The 23,410-nt window shown below is 39.8% G+C and overlaps 1 protein-coding gene across 1 annotated transcript in view; it reads right to left on the bottom strand.

Moving 5' to 3' along the window:
* Positions 1 to 22,940, bottom strand: part of eeig1a (estrogen-induced osteoclastogenesis regulator 1a) — a 34,915-nt gene extending 11,975 nt beyond the window's left edge. Inside the window, exons 1-4 of the mRNA XM_003444459.4 lie at positions 22,782 to 22,940; positions 22,390 to 22,690; positions 3,478 to 3,598; positions 1,374 to 1,403 (exon numbers count right to left, since the gene is read on the bottom strand). Coding sequence (XP_003444507.1) covers positions 1,374 to 1,403; positions 3,478 to 3,598; positions 22,390 to 22,532 — 294 coding nt within the window. The 5' untranslated portion in view covers positions 22,533 to 22,690; positions 22,782 to 22,940. The remainder of the gene's footprint in view (positions 1 to 1,373; positions 1,404 to 3,477; positions 3,599 to 22,389; positions 22,691 to 22,781) is intronic.
* Between the last annotated feature and the right edge of the window lie 470 nt (positions 22,941 to 23,410).

Genomic DNA, 23,410 nt, shown 5'->3' with positions numbered 1-23,410 from the left:
GTGAGCCAAACACTGTTTAAGAGCTTCGTTTCTGACGTGTTTTTCTACTCTTGGCCTTGGCCTTGGAGAGGGGATATCCCTAATATGGTCATCTTAAGAGCACAGAAGCCCCATCCACCTGCACATTATTCCTTTTGCGTGTGCAGAGCAGTTTATCAGAAAGAAAGTTGTATGTGAGAGGATTTAATAAGTCTGTTTAATCTGGTATGCGATAAGGATTATTTTGAACTTGAAATCATGCAAAGCTACTCTAGTAGAGTCCAAGAATGGAAATAAGGACCTGGAAATGAGCTGAACAAGAAATGGGCTGACATTTATAGTGTTTTTCTAATCTCACTGAACACTCAAAGCACCTTAGAGTACAAACCACATTCATTCAAAGCTTTGTGATAAACTCTTTAAGCAGCCTACCTCTCATCCAATTTGCAAACACCAATTCGGGAGCAAATATTCACAGGTTTCCGACATGACTACATTCACACGAGTACAACGTTGAGCCAGTAAGATTAAAACCATAAAATCTTTATAAACTAATTCATAAAATAACCTTTATTGGCTATGATTTGCTTCCACCAGCTATCAAACCACACAATTTAACATTTACATCTCAGGATCTTGTTTTTCTGATGTACAGCAGCCCTGTTTACAAGCCATAAGGCAGATCCTTTAATCCCTTTTAATACTCCTTCAATAATCCTGCTTTTTTCACCCTGAACCACTTGATAAAAGATCTCTTCCTCCACTTCTTATCAGTCAATGTTTTAATGCTGGTAAACTGGTTATAGATGTCGATCAGGGATTTAAAGACAGCCACTGATCACACTGATAAGGGTCTGCATGACCTTTATCTCAAAATCAAACCACAGAGCTTTTTGCCAGGTGGAAACGATGTTATTTTTATTTTATTTTTATAGCCCTCTCAAGCAAAGCGTTCCCAGATTCTTTGGGGTAGGTCCTGTTTTCTTAGGTGTGTATTTAAGGAAGCCGTCTTCTAAGGAGGGAAGCGTGGTATGTTTAACTGAAGGAAATCTAAATGAAGAACGAGGCGAATGCAGAGGAAACGGTTCCTGTTGGCCAGCAACGTCCAGGGATCGACAAAAGTTTATGTGCACGAGGGGGTTTGACCTTGGAGTTACATTTACGAGACGTTACTCATTTGTTCTGAGCTTTTACGGTACAGTTAGGATTAAGGATAGGGAGGCGCTAACAGGATGTTTCTGCAGATTCTGTGCAAATGTGATGGGAATATGATTCATTTTCATGTCCGGCTGATGGAATGCTTGTCAAACACTTCAGGGAATGCTAATATTTACATGAAACAGCTCATCTGTAACTGTATGTGTTTATGAATGTGAGAGGTGAGGAGCTCTTACCTTAGTGTACGCCTTTCCTCCTTTGAGTTCCTGCAGAGAAAACAGGAAGACTGTAATGAACTGAATGATTCAACTTCATATTACAGCATCCTTCTGATTACAGGGCTCCTAAAAGATGGATGAAATTAAAGGCTGAGGGCACACACATGGCTCCTGTGTAGCTCAGTGAGCCGCTGAGGTGGCATTCACATGGGAGAATTAGCATCAAGCCTGCATTAAAACATCCTGACTACATTTCTGTGGCGGTGGCTACACCAGCTGCACTGAAAAGACTTAAGGTTTAATGTTTAAAAGGTCCCTATTGACAAGACTACAGTCTGATGCCTTTTGGTATCATTTTCCATCATTTTCTGAGGAGAAAGAAGAAAAATGATAAGCTCTTGTATATTAAAGCCTACTTAAACAATTTTTAAAAGGAATTACAGAGATTTTCATCAGTCCTAGTGATTTTTTTTTGCTTTTTGTTCGGGGGGTTTCCATTGGAACAGCAAAACCTCTTTGGTAGGAACCAAAACTTTAGACATAAATGCCATGACATATATGAACGTACCATCCTGGAGGAGATGGACTATGAGTCAGATTTTCTGAACAGGGCAAAATAGGATGCAAGTCCAATCCTCAGATAGTGCTCACAGATGTGGTTACTTTTGCGCTTTTTCTAAACACAGGCACACTCAGTTCATTTGAATATTTGAATATCAAGCACAAAAAATAAAACCTGTTTTGTTTTTTTTATTAGTGTTAAATATCAGTGCAAGAAACTGCATGTTGCAAAAGTTAGAAAATAAATTTGCATGCTTGATTTCAATATTTTCCTCCCTACACTTGGAAGTCCCAGAAATGCACATGTAAAAGGGTCGGTTGCAAAAGTCTCTACACAATTCTACACGTCCTATAAACAATTTTGACAGTACAGTGTAAATACCAACAGTACTGTTTTTAATGCCAAAACCCAGTTTGCACTGGTACATCACCAACTGGCCCCATCTGTGCAGGTACCATCTCAGGCTGTAGTTTTAATTAATAAAAATAAAAAATACAAAAATTTAAAAAAAAAAAAAAAAAAAAAAAAAAAAAAAATCAGCCAGGAGGGATTAGAGGGGTTGCTTTTAAGGAGTTGCCCTGTTGTTGCTTCTCCAGCAAACCTGTCGTCTACATCCTCTGCACCAAACCAGCTGAAATGGATTCACAATGGTTTACAGTCGTGAAAACAAGTTTTTATCAGTTACGTAAGAAATTGCCAAAGCTAATCCTTATCTTCCTCCAAGAGACCTAGAAACACTTATTCATGCCTTCATCACCTCTAGACTGGACTACTGCAATTCTCTCTATTTGAGTCTTCAACACTCATCTCTTCATCGCTTGCAGTTAGTCCAAAATGCCGCTGCACGTCTTTTAACAAGTGTTAGAATGTATGAACACATCCCTCCAGTTTTAGCAAATTTACACTGGCTCCCTGTAAAATATCGTACTGATTTTAAAAGTAAGTAAAAGAATCTTAAAGTTTTAAATGATATGGCGCCTAGTTTTTTTTAAACAAACTCCTCAACATGTATGACCCCAAAAGAGCACTGAGATCATCTAGCCAGATGCTCTTAGCACAACCAAGGTCTCGATTGAAGCATAGAGGAGATCGGGCCTTCGCAGTAGCAGCACCCAGACTCTGGAATAATCTGCCAGAGGAGATTCGTACTTCAGAGTCTATTCAGTCTTTTAAGTCGCGTCTTAAAACTCACTTTTTACTTTGGCTTTTAATTCGAGTTCAGTATGAGTACCATCGAGCCTGTTTTATGTTTTTATTGTTAATTCACTGTCTTCTTATTTATCTGTATTTGTTTCTAGTTTATCTATATTTGTTTCTCTATTGTTTTCTCTTGTTTTTAACCGATTGTGAAGCACTTTGGTCAACTCTGTTGTTTTTAAATGTGCTATACAAATAAATTTTGAATTGAACTGAATTATGCTTTCTAACTGGACAGGCTGATCTCCCTGAAGCTTAACTGACTTTGTGTTTTGCTGCGATCGAGTGTTTCCTTCATCTTTTTGAGCAGCTTAGAAACACAGTTTGCCCCCAGAGCTGACGAGGCCACTTTGACAGGCATACCTTCCTGACTGACACCCTGCAGACAGACGGGTCCAGAACTCCAGTGTGGGGGTTGGCGCTCATTTTGGACACAAAGGTAAACCTCTTCCTCCAGCGCACACAGTGATTGTGAACCTCCTCTCTGTAAGACAGAAAAACAGGCTTCATTACATTTTGCAGTGCCTTTGCATTTCTTCGTACTCCTCACTTGAAAACGATGCCAGATTGCACAAACATAAAGTCTGTATTTATACACCGACCAAAATTAAAAGCAGAATATTTTCCCAAACTCAATTTAAGGTCAAAACAAACATTGCTATATTCTCTCCCTTCAGAACGTCACATTTTTTCCAGTCCTGTCATACCCGTCTCACAGCCTCATGACCAGTGTGTCCACTGAGGATCAGATTCATCAGAGCTGTGCTGAGAAAGCATGTCATGATCTAGTTTTTCCAAAACTAACTGCAGGGCAGAGTCGGCTCCCAGGGCTTCTGACACAGATTACAATTTTTCATTTCAAAAACTTTTACGATTCTCTCAGCCTCTCACACAAACCCCACATCGTCGACCTATAATGTTGGTTTTCCCACCTGTCTGACTGACAAGAAACCCTTCAAGGAAGCGGTTTACAATGGTGACGAGACTTCTGTGAAAACCCAGACTGGCTTGTGAAAAACCTTTAAGTACCCATGCATCCTGGTTAACGTGTGGGAACAGAACAATAGGTATAAAAACAGACTGGCTCAGTGATCTGTTTGTTCCTGAAAACAAATTCCTGAGAAGTGTCCTAGAGACACCACAACAGCAGCTGACGGGAAAATGTGCATCCAGATCTTTGGAGTTCATAATCAAATAAAGCACTTGATGTGTAACGTGTTGCAAAGATGAAATTCCCATCAAAATTGGATTTTTTGCAGTCCGACGTGACATCAAGATCATTTTTGTTTTGGTTTGGTTTTTTTCCATTTTAGCGCTTACGTTTTATTTATTTTATTTATTTATTTTTAAGAGAGAGCTGTTAAAATAAGCAAGCGCATTTTAGCATACCACAATTCTCCAAATACCACTACACACAAAGAGCAGCTGTAGCTAATGGTAATGTCATTTGCCTTCCTGGTATTTGGACACTGCAGGAGGATCTTTTAAGCATGTGGAAATGTTCGTGGAAATCTATCCAATTACAGGGTTTCCCACAGAATCAGATTTTATTTGTGGCATTGGCGGCTTGGACGATGCTTGCATCTGCAAACATTTTAGCTGCAAAATTCTTTATGACAAACAAATCAGCTGATTCTCAAAGCGAACTCAAACTCCACGGGTTTAGACTGAAGCTAGCACTCGTTATTCTTCTCTAGAGTCTCAGTCTCCGAAGTGGAACAGCACAAAAACCAGTTTAACACAAGGCTCTGGTTAGCAGGTGGAGTCCAAGACAGAGAAGGTAAAGTACATTTGACCTCAGGACAAGCTTATCTGGGGTCAAGCTAGCCACCAGGAAGTCAGGAAGCACTGGGACTAACTGGTTAGTGGCTACTGAACTAACCACCTCCAGTGCCAGCGCCACCGAAATGTAGTCATAATCGAAGTCTAAAGCAAAGAATAAAAGTTTTACTTAAAAATCGTATTCAAATTTAGAGTCACTGACTGTCAAAGTTGTATCAATTAGTTGGTTATTTAAAAAAAGGACCGAAAGCTAACCATTGTGCACCCGCATTCCCAAATGTCAAAGCAATCTCTCCCCATAATGAGCATGTTCTGTAATGTTTGAGCTTCTAGAATAGGAAAATTCCCAGAAATAGTTCTATTTTCAGGAATGACATCGCCATCATTCCCAGTTATTGTGATGCCAGCACAAGAACCACTGAGGAATAAAGCCAAAGTGTTTCTATAAGCAAGTCTCACCACTTGCAACCCTCTCTGGGAAGTTATTTTGATTTTGATTACCAATTTAGCTTCAGTTTCACTGGTCTCAACGACACTAACAACACATGTACAGAATCGCCAGTAAATCTTTTATTTATTTATTTTTTTAATGCTTAAAAAGTTTGCAGATTTTGCCCCAAATAAAAAAGTTTTGCTTTGGATTTCTTTTTGGGGGCTATTACAGATTCTCCCACAGATTTGCCCTCATGATCTTTTGCGTGTCATTTATAACAATTCTGTACATGTACTGAGCAAACAAACAGAATCTCCAGTCCAGCTTTGACACAGTCACTAGTCACCTACCGTTATTAAAGCAAACACCCTGAAACATGACTGAATGAAGCATCCTGACACAAACGACTGATTTCACATAATACGCCAGGCTGTTTTTCCTTTTTTGACATAGTGCCAAAAGTTTGAAGCCAGCCCTGAGTTAATGTTTATTAATGTAAACACACCATAAGAACTTTTAATATAAATGTGAACAAACACTCTGTGGACTTCCAGTTTTTAGAAAGGACACACGTTCTGCAGAGTGAGCAGGAACATTGTAGGATTACATTTCATGGGTTAAAACATTATAATTTTGATCATTTTCACCACGGGTTTGACAACATGAACATTTCTCTGTTCTCTCTCTGTGGGTTTCAATTGTAGTGAAACAGCTTTCTGTGAATATCAGGGAGATCACAGTACCATAAGACACTTTATATCATCTGTCATTTTAATTTAAGGCCACGTGATAAACAACTAAATCCAGATGCTTCCTAAGCACACATGGAAGTTTCTGCTGTGGAGTGATTACGCTTCTGTCTTCAAGTTATTGTTTGTAAATCGATACCACCAAGGAAGAACACCCCGTAAAACCTTAATGACCAACCAGCATTAATTAGCAGAAAGCTAGAGTTCATGGCTAAATTGGCCTCTCTTTAAGAAAAAGTAAAGCAAATAAGTGTTGTTTACTTCTACATTTTGCATGCAAATATATATTTTAGCCAGGCCTGCAAAGGCAGCTTCAATTTAGCCAACTGCTACACAATGGGATCAATAGGAAGTAGAATGGCTCTGCTTAAAGCAAGCAGTTTCCTTTAGGTTGAACATGTCTAAACTTGTAAAACTTTTTGGTGTTTTCACAGGTTGTCTTTTCTTACCTCCACCAAAAATGAGGTAAGAAAATGTCTTTTTTGTTGATAAATGTCTTTTTTTGGTATTTGAGTTAAAATTTATTGAGATGACTAAAAACAAACAAACAAAAAAAAAAACACTGGATGTGCCAGCAGTTTTTCGTTGTGAGTAGCAGTGTGTTATTTGCACCTAAATATAAATGTTTGGTGCTAAAAGAGAGACATCCAAAAAAAAAGCCAAAGTCAGGATGTTTCAAGTTGTTCTTAAAGCTCTAAAATACTACAGGGCATGCTCATTATGGGGGGACGAAAACACTACGTACAGGTTGGTATTTATTATTGTGAAGTTATGAGAATCTACACTTTACTGTGAATCACCATCATCTTGTCAGCCAAACATTTCTGTTAAATACCATCCTGCTGAAAAGCCCCATAATTTGTGTAAATGTTCTGTCAATCAGGAGTGAAATGAGATGAAAAAAAGAGTCATGTTTTTCTCCTTCTAAATGGCAAACAGCTCATTTTGGAAAGTCTGTAACAGCATGCTGAGAAGGAATAGATTAAATGGACAGCCAAATGTTTCTGGAGTCACTTAAACTGCGTGACGCCTCCTTAATCCCACCACATATAAATCACAGACACGGCGGGCTTCGTGATCAGCACTAATGAGCTCAATTTCTATTACAGCTCCTTTGGATTTAAAAGTCAGTGTGACAGTACACCAAGTGTTTCCTCACCAATCCCACACAGCACCCTCAAACTGTACAGAGGAACATTTACACTCAAACAACTCCCAGTGACTGCTCAACACAGAAAACCAATACAACAAAAAATGAATTAAGCTGCAGGATATTCATGAAACAGTACAAAAGTGACTTGAAAAAGTCTTTATTCCAACGCTAAGGTAGCAAAACCAACAGAAGACCCGTGATGTGTGTTTGAAGTATCTCAGTTTTTCCTGTTACACTTTGTAGATGATCCCTACACACTCAGCTCATTGATAAAATTTCTGAATTACCAACAGTAAGTCTGTGAACACAAGCAGCTTTGCTTCCTTTGCTGGGTGGCTGGGCTCAGCATTAGCGGTAGGATGAGGAGCTCAGACATCCATAGGGATCTTTAGAGTAGAGCTGCTGCTTCTACGAAACGAAAGGAGCTAGTTGAGGAAGTTTGATGATCTGGTTAGGAGACCAGGCACATCCAACTGGAAGGGACCCTGGGGTAGACCCAGAACCTGCTGGGTCGACCTCTGGGTCTACTACCATGGGAACACCTTAGAGTCCCCTAGGAGGAACTGGAAAGGCTGAGTGGGGAGAAGGATGTCTGGAATAATCTGCTTAGCCTGCTACCACCGCAACCCAACCTCAGATAATGCAAAATAATGGATGGTGATGCACAGACAGATGGCTGGACAGGTGGATGGATTGGTGGACGAACAAATGGATGTCTGTGTTGTCGTCAATTAGGTTTTTTGCAACATTTCAGTTAGGCATAGTTAATTCCAGAAAAATCAGTGATTACCTTTCTGAATTTACCCAAAGCACAGCTACCCTCATGTGCCCTGCTGGTTTGTGAAGTCAAGTTTAAAACCGTCAAGATGAGCTTTCTCGACATCTTGGCTTTATTAGAGACTTAGACTTAGACTTAGAGACTTAGAGCTTTTTATTGTCATTGTGCAGTTTCTTGCACAGCGAAATTGGGTAGCTGGACCACAAAGGTGCTAAAGTAAGAAAAAGAAACCAATATACATCGAAGGTGGAAAAAAAATAAATAAATAAATAGAATAAAATAAAAAGCAGTGTATATATACACACATGTGTGAGTGGAACTATATACATGGTGTATGTGCAGGAAACATTGAAACAGACTGGGACCAAAATAATTGCACTTGAGCCAAAAATATTGCACAGAACATGGAAAGACTGAGATATTGCACATAGATGATCAACAGCAGTGTCAGAGTGGATATGTTGGGGAAGTCTTTACACACTCTTAGTTTCCATTAATAGTTCTGACAGCCCACGGGAAGAAGCTGTTCTTTAGTCTGTTGGTTTTGTTATTCAACCAGATACAAGAACACAAGGCATAGACCCAACTGCAAAACCGAATGCTCACTGGCTAAAAATTTGTTAATCACAAATCATTAGCCCGAATAATGCCAATTTCCGGTTTTACAAAGTATACTTCAACATCATCTCAAACGAGTGATTGACCACATAGACTCATCAGGTATTTACTAAGGTCTCATGAGGGCCATAATTCCCACAGACCTGTACAGGACTGGTCTTTTACCAACAATGGGTTTCAGCCCCTGGTGGCCATTAAGAAAAGTGCAGCTTTAAAGCATTTCTGCACGAGATTCACTTTTCAGACCCAGAAGCTACGTTCATCTTTTATAGTCCATACTTAGAAGATATTTTTTGCATCAAACATAAATTAATATAAAAAAACTTCATAGTGGAGAACAAACATTCCCCCTTTAGTCTTCCACTTCTACACTGGGGTCATTTACATGTTAAATACCCGTCTTAAAATCAAAAGGATTCATCATATGTGGCCCATGAATATGCATTATGAATTTGCTTGCACTCTTTAAGGAAACACTACTACACAAATTAATGGAAACCTGGCCTAAAAACACTGCTCTGGACCAAAAAGTCAGACTTATCAACAGATCAGAAGTTGAGTTAAAAATCTTTTTTTAAAGCTTAATTTCAGCCACTTCAGTGTACATGAGGAGGTCGAGCTTCTCAAACGACACGCACAGTGTCTATAGTTAGCAGCAGCTGCTCCTCACACTCCCATCCCCCCTTCATCTTTATTCATAGCTCTCCACAATGTGTTGTGTGATTTTTACCACTTTCATCTTGTTTTTCCTTCTTCTTTTAAATCTTTTTCTCACAGTTAGCAAATGTTAAACAGCTGAGCCAGTTACACGTTTGCTTTTGCATGTTTACAATGAATTAAATGCTATTCTCTGAGTGCATTTTAGTCATATTATTCATAGCTCCTGTCTTTTTAAACAGCAACTCATCCTACTACAGGGGAATGGACAGATCACACTTGCATATATAAAAGCATGTATTATGTGTTTTCTGTTTAAGGGAGCCAAAATAATCATTTAAGAATTAAAAGTACTAAACAGTTTACACTTTTGCTTCTATGTTTTTTTATTGCATTAAAGAGTGTTCTTTGGCTACAATTAAATTATTTATTCCTTGTTATTGTATTTATTAGCCTGGAAGTCTATTACAGAGAAGAGGCAGTATTACTGACATATAAAACCTGTTGTTTATGGCTTTATGGAGCTAAAATAATCAGACATCATGTGCTGGCTCCAGCTTATCCAAAGAAAGTTTGTTGCTTTTATTAAAATCAAAATTTGAGTTTTTAACTTCTAAACAAATGACAAGAGAATCTCTTGTAACTTACTACATGCACAAACCCCTCCTAAAACTTTAACCCTTTACCAAAGTCCCATTCCCAAACAGGCCATATAAAGAGGTGAAGGGAGGTAAAATGTTTTAATCTCTCTATCCCTGGAAACGAGTGAGGTTCCAAGAAGAGTCAAAACACAAGAACACACACACACACACTCTCTCTTATCAGGACCCCCACGCTTGTGGTCAGTCAGTGTGTAAGGTGGAGCGCTCCCAAACCACATTCCTCAGTCCAGATGGCTTTGTTCAGGCTCCATGGAAACCTCGCACTCAAATCCACCGACCGCTTTCCCAGCAGCTTGGAGGAGGAGGAGGAGGAGCAGCTCACACCAACACTCAGTTTCACCCTGGTACATTTTTACAAGGCGTTTGTTTCTAATCTCACCTGCTGCCTTTGACTCTCTTCTGTTCTCTGTTTTCACTCTCACACTTTTCCTTTAATGCAGGAGGCTGCCGCGAGTTTCTCCCCCATTACCCCAAATTCTGCAGAAGAGGTTTTAACCGAGTGCTTTCTGGCTCTGCTCACACGGCTGCTGATTATTCCAGCTCTGACTTCTGCCTTTTACATGTGCCTCGGCTGTCTGTAATGAAAACAACCTTTGAACAAAACCAAAGGAAACACTCCAAATCCCCATCCAGCAGCCACCTTTTTTAAATTCTGATCTGACCCAGACATTTATTAAGACTGAGGTCTACGTACAGCTCGCACATGAGCCCTGAAATTAAAATCTGCAAAGGTTGCCCCCGTCACTCAACACCGACCTAAAAGGAAAAGGTCAACGTGTCATATCAGGGGGTTTGATTCACTTCAGCTGGAAGAAGTTGGGAAAAAGAGTCAGCTGCAAATATAGGATTTTGTATGAACAAAATCCCAGCTTCAAACTTTGCTTTAAAAAACTCTTTGTGCTCATATAAAATAAATATATGGTGAGAAAAGAAAACAGGAATCCAGTTTTCCTGTTAAGGTGTGGCTCTGAAACCTATCAAAATGTGGGATGGTTCCCAAAGGCTAACAAGGCAGAACTGACTCTAGCATTAAAACATTAAAATACATATAAAATGAGAGCAGACAGAATACCTGTGATGCATGCAGTTAATTTTGTGCCAGCAGCAGCTTTCTGGCACCAACATCCCACATTCTCTAGTGGAAAGTCCAGCATTGTGTTGGTGGAAAAGAAAAACAATGATTCAAAGTCAGAATAAACTTACTTGGTGGATTTTCCTCCAATTTATTTGGACGAATCTCATTTCTGGTCAGTTAGAGAGTCAGTCTACTGATGATATTCACCCTGTTAGTCACACTTTCAGTCTGAGTGCACCTCCTTTTACTGCTCCTCACACACTTAGTCACACGTGGAGAGACAAGTGATGTAAAACGACATCAATGTGGTTGATGACAACATGTTCGGTTACCATAAGTGCAGTAAAAGCCTCCAAAGAAGTAATATGCCAAACACAATGACAGGGAGAAAGCACCATCACCTGAGCTTTTGTGTCATTTTAACTCCTTCTGATCACAGCTTTAAGTAAAGTTCAAAACTGCTTCAAACCTACAAATACAAGCTGTTATTAAAGCTATACTGAAATACCTACAAACAGCTGCTACTTTGTTGTTCACCTCCTCTGTACTGCAAAAAAAAAATAAAAATATTCAACTGAATTACCTGCATCAGCATAAATGGATTGTGTATTTAAGTGTATTTAATTGGAGACTTTTATATGAGAATTTATATGGAACAAAACAAACGGAAAGTTTGGTACTGAAACTGTCAAACTCTTTTTTTAAGCTGTTGAAAGATTTTACAGCTATCAGCTGTCTTCATCCTAATCCATAATCTGTTATGGGAGACAGTATGTGGGTTAGTAAATGGTCCTTGTGGCATCAACAAGGAAAAACTTTACCAATATATTTTGATCCCATTTGTTTTTAAGTAGGATTTCACAAAACCTTCAAGTTTAACCATGAGCCAAAAAACAGGACTTATTTTTCTGAAAGACATCAGAATGTTGTAAAGAATACATTCTGAGTTTTGCTATTTTCTTACCAAGTATGTGCACTATCACACATCACAAAGGATACAGATTAAACATTTTCACTTACTAAAATAAACCTTACATAAACTGTTTTAGAGGCTTCAAAAACACTTGGTTTACCCCCCAAAAATGAAAGACTTCATGGGAGCAGCATTTCTGCACAGTGCTGCGATTGCAGCTCAGTAAAAACAGGCTGCAGAGACAGCAGACAGATGCTGAAACTGCTCTCACCACAGCTGGACAGAGCTCACATAAACAGAAGACATGAAAACGCCTGTGAAGAAAATCCAAAACAGAGGCCGTGACTGTGCCCGTCCTCTTCCAAGCGCTTGTCCTGCAGGCAACCCTTTCATCATCCAGTACGTTTGAACCAAATCACGAGTATTTATAAAAGAAATCTGCTCTGAACCAAGCATATTTTCCAGCAGCTGAAAACAAGCAGTCAAACTTCTAAAACGAGCATCACTATCCACATTTAATTTACCATCGATCAAACTGAAAACACAGCAGAGTCAAGTTTATGTACAGGAGAACAAGTTTGAAGACAAATAATGAAACCAAAACCAAAGAAGACCAAGAGATTAAATAAAACGGTAATATCCTGGCTAGACTGGGAAGTATTACTAAAGCATAAGATCTGCAAACTGAGTGAGAAAAGCACAGGAGGACAGGAAGAGGACATACAAAACAAGGTTAAAACTAAGAAGAGGAAATAAAGGATATGAAGTAACTCTTCAGAGTATTTTTGAGGAGACAAACCGGAAACACAGCATGAGAAAAAGGGTGAGACAGGAACGCCTCGACATGAAAAATAAATTACTTTCCAGTTTACAAACGAACTACAGGAAACAGATTTAAAACGTGCGACTTAGAAAGAAAAAAAATAAATAAAACACAGCTTGTACTGTTGTGCTAATCCACCAGTAATGAGGACTGGCTCATTACTGGTGGACATCGGAGGACACTAGGCTGCGATGCAATCATCTTGTTAACCCTTTTCAGCAGCACCCCCTGTTCTGTTGCCTTTATTAGGAAATATTTATTGTTCGATTTGTGTTATTTTTGTTATCTGTGGTGGGTTTAGACAGCTCTATACCATCTTGTCAGTGTTACACAAGTTTACATATCTTTCCTTATGTTTGTGTGCAACTCTGTGTTAATCCAGCCTGTCTTGAGCAGAACATTAATCTTTTTCAGGTGAAAGCATTTTCTAAAACGCAAACTTCTTTTAAAATATAAACACAGAAAGTCGTCTTGGACAGTTTCCTTAAATTTTTGACTATTTATTTACAGTCTGCTTCATCTCTGACAAACAGTTTTGCTGTGTCTCAGGGGTTCAAGCACCAGCATCTACGAATCACATCTGCTACTGCTGTTCGGAAACCCTTACATAATGAAAAATAAATCCATCATGGTGAGCTAAAGTTACAGGAACTGGAATCAGATTTGTTCTGACCTTCTTGGAGCTGCCAAAAAACATTATTAAAACTCTGTTCAGTAATCTAGCCGTGTCAGAGTTCATGTTCCTGCTCTTCAGAAGTCCAGTTCTCTTGTAATGTGGGAAAACTGAAATGACTCCTAGTGCAAAGAAACTCTCCACTAACAATCATTAAAGTTGTGATTACACACTAAACTCAGCCTGCAAGACTGAGATATAAACTTGTGGCCTCTGATTTGAGTTGCCCCTCAACCGGACCTCACATGTGATGACTCAACATGTCAGCAGAGCGGGATCCTTATCGCTCATCCCGGCTGCGTGGCTCCGGGGGGCCCGCGGCCGCACAAGAAACACAAACATTCAGGCAGGACCCCGGTCGGGTCGTATCGAGCGCTCAGATAAACAGCCAGACGGCAGAGTGCTGAGGAAGCAGACGGATCCTGCAGAGCCAACGGACGGGGACAGGAACGGCCGAGGAGTCAGAAAGCCACAGGGTCGATCCTCGCTGACGCCATCACCCTTTTAACAACCAACTGAGCACAACAGTTACTTCCTCACTGCTTTAACTTTTTTATCGTGTATATTTTATTTTTTTTTTTTTTTTTTTTTTTTTAAATACACCTACTGATCATCATCAGTGTAAAAGTGTCAGTGTTAGTCCAGCGGCTCATTTTTCTGTTATTCTTTATTATCTGTCATTATGTTCAAATTAAACACGACCAAAGTTTCACATAATGAGATCAGCGCATGTACAAATAATCCTTGTGAGCCAAAACCTCAGGCTTAAAACTACTCTAAACAGACTATTCTTTCCTACTATTGGCCCTGAATGAGGGGACGTCCCAAATATGTTCATCTCCCCTCTGCCAATCAGAAGAAAGTCTGCTTACAGGGTGGATGGCCTTAAAGGGGGAGGATCTAAAACAGCTCGTTTCAGACAGTGAAGGGAACTGAGGGGAGATGAGTAGAGCAAATGGTAACGTAGACTTCAAAGGTAGAAATTAAACAGCTCAAATGTGGGACCCTTTATCTTTTGATGATTCAGTATTTCTTGGAAAATAATATGTTTAAATGGGAAGTTTATCAATTCTAAATGTCAAATTCATAGGTAGTCTGGCCCTGTTTACAGTGAAGTACAACATGCTCAATTACAGCAAATAAGATAACCTTTATTAGTCCCACATGTGGCCTTGACCACCAGTAGGCACCGGGTGAAGTGTCCAAGGACACAACCACCGAGACTGTCGGAGCCGGGGCTCAAACCGGCAACCTTCCGATTACAAGACGAACTGCCAACTCCTGAGCGATCGCCCCAATTAACTATAGAACCATCATATATCATCTATTTCTATAATTAAGATTTAAACCAATCTATTTAATGAAAATGAGGCAAAAATGGTGGGAGACATGGAAGCAGGATTAGCGGATGGTTTTGACCATGACCCCTATCTTGCGAGGGCAAACTCCTGTTCCTGCCGGCTACAGTTTTCACCACGACCCCATCCACCCCTTGCAGATGGAAGCAAAACAAAGTGCAACAGAGAACTCAGAAGAGCAGCACCAGTGTGGGATGAAGACAGTGCAAGTACCTCTTCATTCTTCTAGGTAAACCTCACCACCCAAAAGTATCACTTTTATTCACATAACCTTGAGCTGGACTAAACGGTAAGCTTTTTTCAGGAAAAGAACAGCAAATGTCAGCACACCACCGTATTCACCTGTATCTGTAACTGTTTAGGTCATACACCACCTGGAAAATCAAACTTCTTTTTTTAACCTAAAGCTTAAAACAATTATAAGACAGAGAAGAGTACTTGCATTCTGTTAAACTGACAGCTTTTGCTTTTACCATTTGTCAGTTTAGGAGTAAAAAAGCAAACCAAACTGATAGTTCTTACACTTTAATGTCATAATAATTTGGCTGTAATTTGGATGCAATCATCAGCGGGTTTAAATGCGGCTAAACACCACAGTCTGGGCTCTGGAATCTAAAACCCACAGGGGAAATCAAATCAACGAGCCTCTTCAGGAGCTTAACCCAACACTGGCATCATTCTGATTATTGATAAAGTCGACTTTCTCATCTCTTGTTAGTTGCGGTCAACTTGTGTGACAGCAGAGCTTCATAAATGCATGATGACGAAAAAGGTCAACTCTACAGTTAGAATCCCTAACAATCAGTTTCACAACAGGAAAGCCCTTGTATGGAGGAAGTTCACGTTGATTACCTGGTCAGATACCAGACCACCAACTTCCAAAAAACCCCCCCGCCACACCCCACGCGCCTCCCCTCACATCCCAGCAAAGCGCTAACCACTGGAAAAGTGAGAGGAAAACAGGAAACAGCTGTTGAGGAGCGCCACGTCCCAGTCGTATTTCTCAACTCTCCTCACAAACTCACTCCTCTCTGGATGTCTTCCTGATGTTTTTTTTGTTTTGGACGTTCCCTTTTCTCTGTCACGTGGCACACATCTGTAGCCTTTTAACAAAATAAGGGGCCCCAATATTTATCATGGTTCCACACTTGTGCATTAAAGCAGTGCAGGTACATTTTGGTGTGAATTTGCCAAAAGTGGCTTAAAACAGAGGTGGCTGGATGGTTTCCTGCTTGTGTTTCCACTGAACTCCCCTGCTGCTGCTGCTGCTGCTGCTTTCGCTCAAGCCAAAACTTTGCAGATACAAAGAATGACTAAATGCCCCGTGATACAGTGTTATAAACTGTGTATAAGAAATAAAACATTAAAGCACGGAGTGCAGAAGAAGTAGGGTGGCACACATTAACAGAGATGTTTGTGACTAAGAGAACAGATTCATCACCGAAGTCAACTTTGGATTTTCTTTCCTGATATAAACTATTTATACAGTTAAAGGGGGTTACAATGCCTTTGATGTACTCATCATTATATGTTGGATTAGTAATCAGTAGTGTGGAAACAAAAAATCAAAAACTGGTGTCGGTGATGTGCGACAACTACCGCCCGGAAACTGCCATCTCCACCCAACAGATCATGATACTTCAACATCCTCAGAACTACATCCTGGAAGTACTGCTGACACCGCGGACAATACTGAGCCAGCAAGATACACTGAAGTGCAAGTGAGTAAATCATTGCGAACGTAATCCAAAGTATTAGCGGTCACATTAGGACTTTTATTTGTTATTAGGACATGTTAATGTTAGTCCCATATGTCCCCCACACAGGGACAGAGAGCAGAGGGAAGTCCATATATTTACTACACCAAAGTGCCATGAATATACACACACAATACTTCTATGATGATTATAAATTGGCAAAATTTGCATAATTCATAATTGTCCCTCTGCTTTACATCTTCCAAGAGCTCTGGCCTGTGAGCATCCAGTCAAAGCTAATAATTACATTAGTCACATTGAGTTGGATTTATAGATCTTTGTTAAATCTAATTTACAACACAATTTCCGTGCAGAAATGTAACTACATGTCATTTCCTCCTTCTTGAATGACTGGATAAGAAGCGGACCAGCAGCAACACTGGCACTTAGCTCAAGTGAAAATGCTGGCAACTGTGTTGGCTGTTACCATAGGCTCTATACAGACTGAACACAGAAGTGTAAATTAAACTTAAAACAAAAACAAGATTTTATTCTTAATAAAAACAAGGTCCAGGGAAAAGTTGGCCAGGTACAACTGGCATGTCATATCTCTGCTATAACTATGCAGTCATAAAAAGTGATCACACTTTCTTCAGAGTCTCAAACCGCTGCAGAAGTCCTGTGTTTTTCTTAGTGTTTAAACACAGAAACACTCTCCATCTCCTTTTGCTTATCTATCAGGCATGGTCACAGCAGGGCCAGAGAAATACATCAAGGGCTGATGTGTTTGTGTTTTCACACTGGTGTCAGGCAGTGGTGAAATATCAGGAGCAGCATGGATTAAAAGCATCAGCTCGAATGTCCAAAATGTAAACTTTGAACTGTAAGAATCAGAGCTGATAAAGCCTGCAAACTCCTGCAGCATGTTCTTCTGCCAAATCAAGATGGAGACCATCTGGTTTCTATAGCTCTACAGAGTGAAAACACATTCTCCACAAGCAGTCCAACACTCGTCGCAGTGGACACTCTCGAATGCTGATACCCTCCTAGGTAGCTATATTTTCTAAAAGATACTTTGAGTAATCTTTAGCCTTCTTTATATTCACATGGCCTAAAAAAGTGAGCACCAAACAAAAGTCCAATTCGAACGAGCCTTTGTATGTTTTCAATACAAAACCATTTGGAAAGATTTATAAGAGGAAAAAAGGGATTGGGTGATTACGGGCTTCTTGGGGCTGATTGCACATTCCTTTTTGGGATCTACATGAAGGCAGGACAACTGGAGGAACGTTTCACTCGATTAGCAAAACAATCTAAAAGGGATTTACTGTATTACTTTTATAAAAATATACTTGTTGCAGTGAAATTACCCGACGATATAAAGATAAATGCAGAATGCTAAACTTCCAAAAAAGGTTATAACTAAAGTACAACTCTGTTTTCTGTTTCCCTGAACTCTTTCAAGCATTTTCTAGCTCAGTTTCTAAGAAGACCATGCATGCATGATGAGTTTCTGTGTTATAGCACTGTGATACATCTATGAACAGACTAGTTCAACCAAGCAGGGAAAACAACGGACTTCAGCATGCTTGGACATCAGTTATAACAAAGGTTATATAATGGGGAAATAGTGATTTAATCAGGGTCAGCAAGCTGGATTAGAAGTTTTTTGGGGGGGGGTTCCCCAAGTTATTCCACCAATAACTAACTTTAAAGCTCATGTTTAACATTCTCCTTAGACAATGCAAAGACTTGAAGTGATTCACAATTTTTTCTAAGCTCTGCACAGTTTGCTCCAGGGAGGGTGCAGCTACATATCTCCAAACTGAAACTATCCAAGTATGTCCCCACACAACCACAAAGCTGGCAACAATTACTGCACCCATTAAAAATCATTACCAATTTAATATTTTTTTATAAACGTTAACCCACTTTGTGGCATTAAAACTAGTTCAGACAGAGTAACCCTGCAAAAACACCCCTTCATTAATTTCAGTTGCTCCAATGTGTTACACAGCAGGTAGGCAGACATTAGGGGGCTCTAGCGAAAACACAAGGTTATTAAGCAGAAAAGTTAAACCCTTTGCTTCAACCTGAGCAACACCAACCTGCAAGGCACTGCTGTGGTCAGTCAGACTAATGTAAAAGCCACCATAACAACATTAAAAAAAAAACAGCACAGATATTTCAAACCACAGGGCAGTCTTTTACCACCAGATGCGATTTAAAATTCATGATATAATAAATTTTTCTTCATAGTACTCAGTCGCCTTTAATACCACCCCAGCAGGGCAGCACCGCCTACCAAGACTCCAAATATATTATGTTTGTCTTTTCTAGTGTGGAAATTGCTTTGATAACCCCAGTAAGTGTCATCCATCACTGCTCTTCAGACAAAATACAACATTTAAAGACGCCACACAACCCCCCCCCCCCCGAAAAAAAAAATATATATATATATCAGCCTTGAGTGAGTCTGATTTTGCACAGTAAAAAACACAGTTACCACTTTGTCTCTCGGCTCATGTTTCCAAAGGAGAGTGCTGGTTGCAAGCTAGCATTGGCTAAAACAGTGATGACACATACAACAGGCTATCCCGCGCTGTTATGTTGCAGTATTGTACTGTGTGTTGTACGGATGGGAGACCTGTGTAAATACAGGCCTCATTATCCAGCAACAAGACAACAAACCTGACAACTGTTAGATGGTGGCTGAAATCAATAACATTATCATGGATCACGTTAGCTTGTGAAGTCACTGAAAGTCATCAATGTCACTGTTAGTCTCTTGCTGTGTGGGCGTTTTTTAAAACCTGCACTTTTTTTAATGGCCAAAAGAGGGCGACTGCTCTGGTTACCCATTTACGTCAGTAAACACTTTCTAGAGTATTTTATGGCTTCTGTAAAAGTTTCCAACTGTACTAAATAAGAAATTAAGCCCATTTTGTCGATTTTGGTCATTCTAAGAAAAAAAGAGGATAATCCAGGATGTTTTAAACTGTGTTTTTCTGCAGCAGCTGCACCTCTGTCACGTCACAGGTAGCCAACATAGTTGAATGATGGCTTTAGAAAGTAGACTAGCCAAACAAAGTCGGCCCTGACATGCTGCTCTGATAGCTAGACAGTCACATTTGCAGCATGTGATCCCCTGTGTGCTTCCAGCCAGACTTTGGGAGAGCAGCACAGTCCCGCTGGATAAGTTCGCTGTTAATCCCACCCCAACTGTCCCCAACCTTCAACAAGGCAGGGCCCTCCATACAAAGACTGGGCTTGTCAGATCTATGACATAACCCTAATCTAATGTCCGCCATGGAGGGCGCCTCCCTGTGCCACGGTTGTTGTCCCTTCCTCTGAGAGAGCCCTTGTTTTCAGTCACAGAGATGATAACTAAGATCCCAGGGAAGGACTCTGAGCTGTTATATAACCACCCGAGAGGAGAGTGACCTCTGAGGGCACAGAGGCCTCAGACATTGCCGTCCTTGCTTCAGGGGACATGAGCCGAGAGAAGGGGAAAGGGGAGGCATTTAGTTTGTTTTTTTCCTTAGCAGAGGGGAGCTTTAGTTTGACAGATAAACATTTTAGTGAGAGCTGCAATCCTCTGAAGGCAGAAAATAAAAACATTGGATCTTCCTGAACCTCAGAGGCCACGAACCTCTATGTGTTTATATTACAACACAAAACTGTGAAAACTCATTGAAGCTGACAAACTAATGCAGAGCAATATTTCACAATTATCTGCAAAAATATTTTACAAAGATAATTTTTCCCCCCCATGGATTCCACTAGAGTAACTTTTGCTTCTTGTTATACATCATGTTTCCAGTTTTGTCAGCTTTTGCACAAGCGTTTCTCAAATTTGAGGCTCAATAAAGCTGGCTCAGAAGGTAGAGTGGCTTGTCTACCAATCAGAAGGTCAGTGGGTTGATCCGCAACTCCTCTAGTCTCATGTTCAAGAATCATTGGCCAAGATGCTGAACCGTACAGTTGCCCCTGATGCATCCATTGGACTCCAAGTGTTTGAGTGTTAGGTTAAGAGCGCTTTAGCACCATTAAAGTTAAGTTAAAAGCACTATAATATCACTGCCATTTACCAGGTAACCAAAACCTTTTCTGTTTCAATCTTTAATACAATCAAACTCAGTACATCTGTGCAGATGGCCATAAATCAGATTTTATTGATCTAACTAAAGGTTCCCACAGGGTTTCTATTGAGGACTTATTTTATAAATGACCTGGGTGAGGACATTATGTCTAATAATGAATTTAAAAGCATCATCAGGAGACGTTGATGTTTTTTTCTGGTGACACCACTAGTGTTTTTTGTTGTGTGTATTTGTATATAGTATATCACATTGGAGATCTTTTATTTGTCGCATTTTCATGTTTTTTGAGCTCATACAGATACTGCCTTTGGCCAAGCCACCCTTAAGATTTGAAATCAGTGGGACTTTTGTTTAAAGTCTGTTTAAATCATGAGAAATAAATAAAAATTTTCTTATGTTTTGATCAATGTCTGTTGTTTTTAAATGTGTTGTAAATGAATTTACTAACATGTGCTCCAAAATAACTGTATGTTTTGGGCTCTGACCACAGAGGTTTGTTCCCTCAGTGAGATTATCTGCTCCTCACAGAAGTCCCAAACCGCTTCCCCCCCCCCCCACCTCACTGATGAAAGGTAAGAAAACGGAAACATCTGCAGACAAGAAACCTGATCAAGACGATCCCGATCTGTCTGTGTGTTTACTTTCCCCTCTGTGAGCCCCACTCACACACGCAGTCTGCAGTGATGCTACGTGCAAACAGGGAGGCTGAGTGGGTAGATGAAGAGGATGACCTGCTTTTTACTAAGTACGCACAGGAAACCTCCTCCCTCCCACCCCGTATACACATGTGTCAGCTGTGGGATTTGAAGTTCAGCAGGCCTGTATGTACACGAGGTCCAAACAGGGTGAGGAAACGTCCCAATAAAAGAAGAGAAAGAGGCAGAGTATTTCAAACAGTGAAATAGGAAAGCAGATCTGGAAAATTATGGTCTCATCGTTTGATCTGATAAACAGGTTAAAAGCACTTCAGAGATCCTCCGCCAATAAAGCACTTAGCTGACTAACAGTATAGTGCCTCATATTGTTTTACACAATGAGGCCAGTTCAGTAAGTCAGCCTCTAAGAAGGAGAGAGAAGCAGGAGGGTCTTAAACTGACTTCAGACAGTCACTGTATCCATTCAACCTTCAACAAGTGTGAAACACTGAAGCAAAGATCTTGTGTGTCCTTCGTTTGATATCATCTAGAAAATCAGGAACAAGGAAGGAAAAACAGATGAAAGTTCTGAACATTATCAAGGTCAGAAGACGAAAATCTTTAGTTTTGTGACGCAAATGACAAGATGAAAAGCTCAGAAATCAGAGTTATCTTCTCCCCATCTCATCCCCGACACAGCTGAAATGAGCTGGTATACCAAGAGTATCTGACCAGTATGAGCTGGTTTTAGAGGTGCTGCTGCTGTGTTTAGTCTGGCAGCCCAGTACAGCAGAGGTGCCAATGCAGATACACAGAGAGACCACTTAACATGGCAACACCCAGCGTTTAAATCTGACTCATGGAGAGAGCTGGTGCAACACAAACAGAGCAGAAACAGGTTTAAAAACAACACAGGGAATAACAGAGACTCCGAAAATGCAAACTTTTCCATCTTTATCCCACAAATCAGCCACCAGATCTGTACTAAATAATATACTCATATACCCTGCATACATTTTAGAGACACTGCAGTAATTGCAAGCTTTATGAAATAGTCCACAGATACACTTTAACCTCCTGTAACTGTATGAGACCACAACATAATACTTTAAACAATGTTCTGCATGCGTGAAGAAACGTTTAAGGTTGTTTTCAGGTGTATTTACCTGGAAGAAGTAGCGACAAAATCTCCATCCAGCAGCCGGAGCTTGCAGAAGAGGACGCCGTTGACAAAAGGCACCGCGGTGAGCTCCTCCAGGGTAAGATGGGTCTGAAACTTGAATTTCTTCTTTTTCACGAAGAACGCCATAGTTTAACTCGCATAAAACACTCTTAAAGGTACCAAAAATAACGGGAAAATACGGTAAACTGTAAAAACTAGGCTGTGCTAAAGTAAACGTGCCGACTTGATGTTTTCAGTGTGTTTTCACTAGAACTCTTGTTCAGGACGTGATCCACCGCAGAAATCTGAAAACAAATTAAGCGTTACTGTCAAAACTGTCCGCAAAAGTGGAAGAAAAACTTGAAGTGTTGGGTTAAAAGTAATGAAAAAACCCACCTGGAGACATTTTGGGTCCTCTGGCTTTCACCAGCAGCGGTTCAACAACACGGAATGACAGAAAAAGACATTTCAGCTTGCTTTTCTCTTTTGAGTACGGAGAGGAGGAACCTACAGCTAGCAGCATCAAGCTGATGGAGAGTATGCTGAGGAATTTCCGGTTTTTACCTTTCAGAATAAAATCTAAACCATGTTTGTCAGCAAAGATGCATTAATTTCTTTTTCCGTCGGCAGCCAAACTATATATAAACTTAGGATAAAATAAGTATTTTTTATCGTATTATTTGATACAGATATTGAAATTTAAATAAATTAAATAAATAAATTTGTGATTATCAAAAGAAACATTCTACTGGAATTAATGTTTAATATTAAGAATTTTTTGAAGTGTTCATAAATTTAAAAAAAGAAAAATTACCGAGTAACTGAACCACTGACTAATCATTTAATCTAAACTAATTATACATTAATACCAGCTCTAATTGTTCAACTTGTATGAGTAACAGTTAAGGAAAGTAGAATGTAAAAGCAGAGATTAAAGTTTACTTAAAAGCTTATAAAAAGCTTATAAAACTTATTATATATATATATTAGATTTATTTGGGCGCTACGACACGAAACATTTTATC

This window comes from Oreochromis niloticus, linkage group LG12 (genome assembly GCF_001858045.2).
Source record: "Oreochromis niloticus isolate F11D_XX linkage group LG12, O_niloticus_UMD_NMBU, whole genome shotgun sequence".
NCBI lineage: Eukaryota > Metazoa > Chordata > Actinopteri > Cichliformes > Cichlidae > Oreochromis > Oreochromis niloticus.
This window is presented reverse-complemented; position numbering and strand designations above follow the sequence as displayed.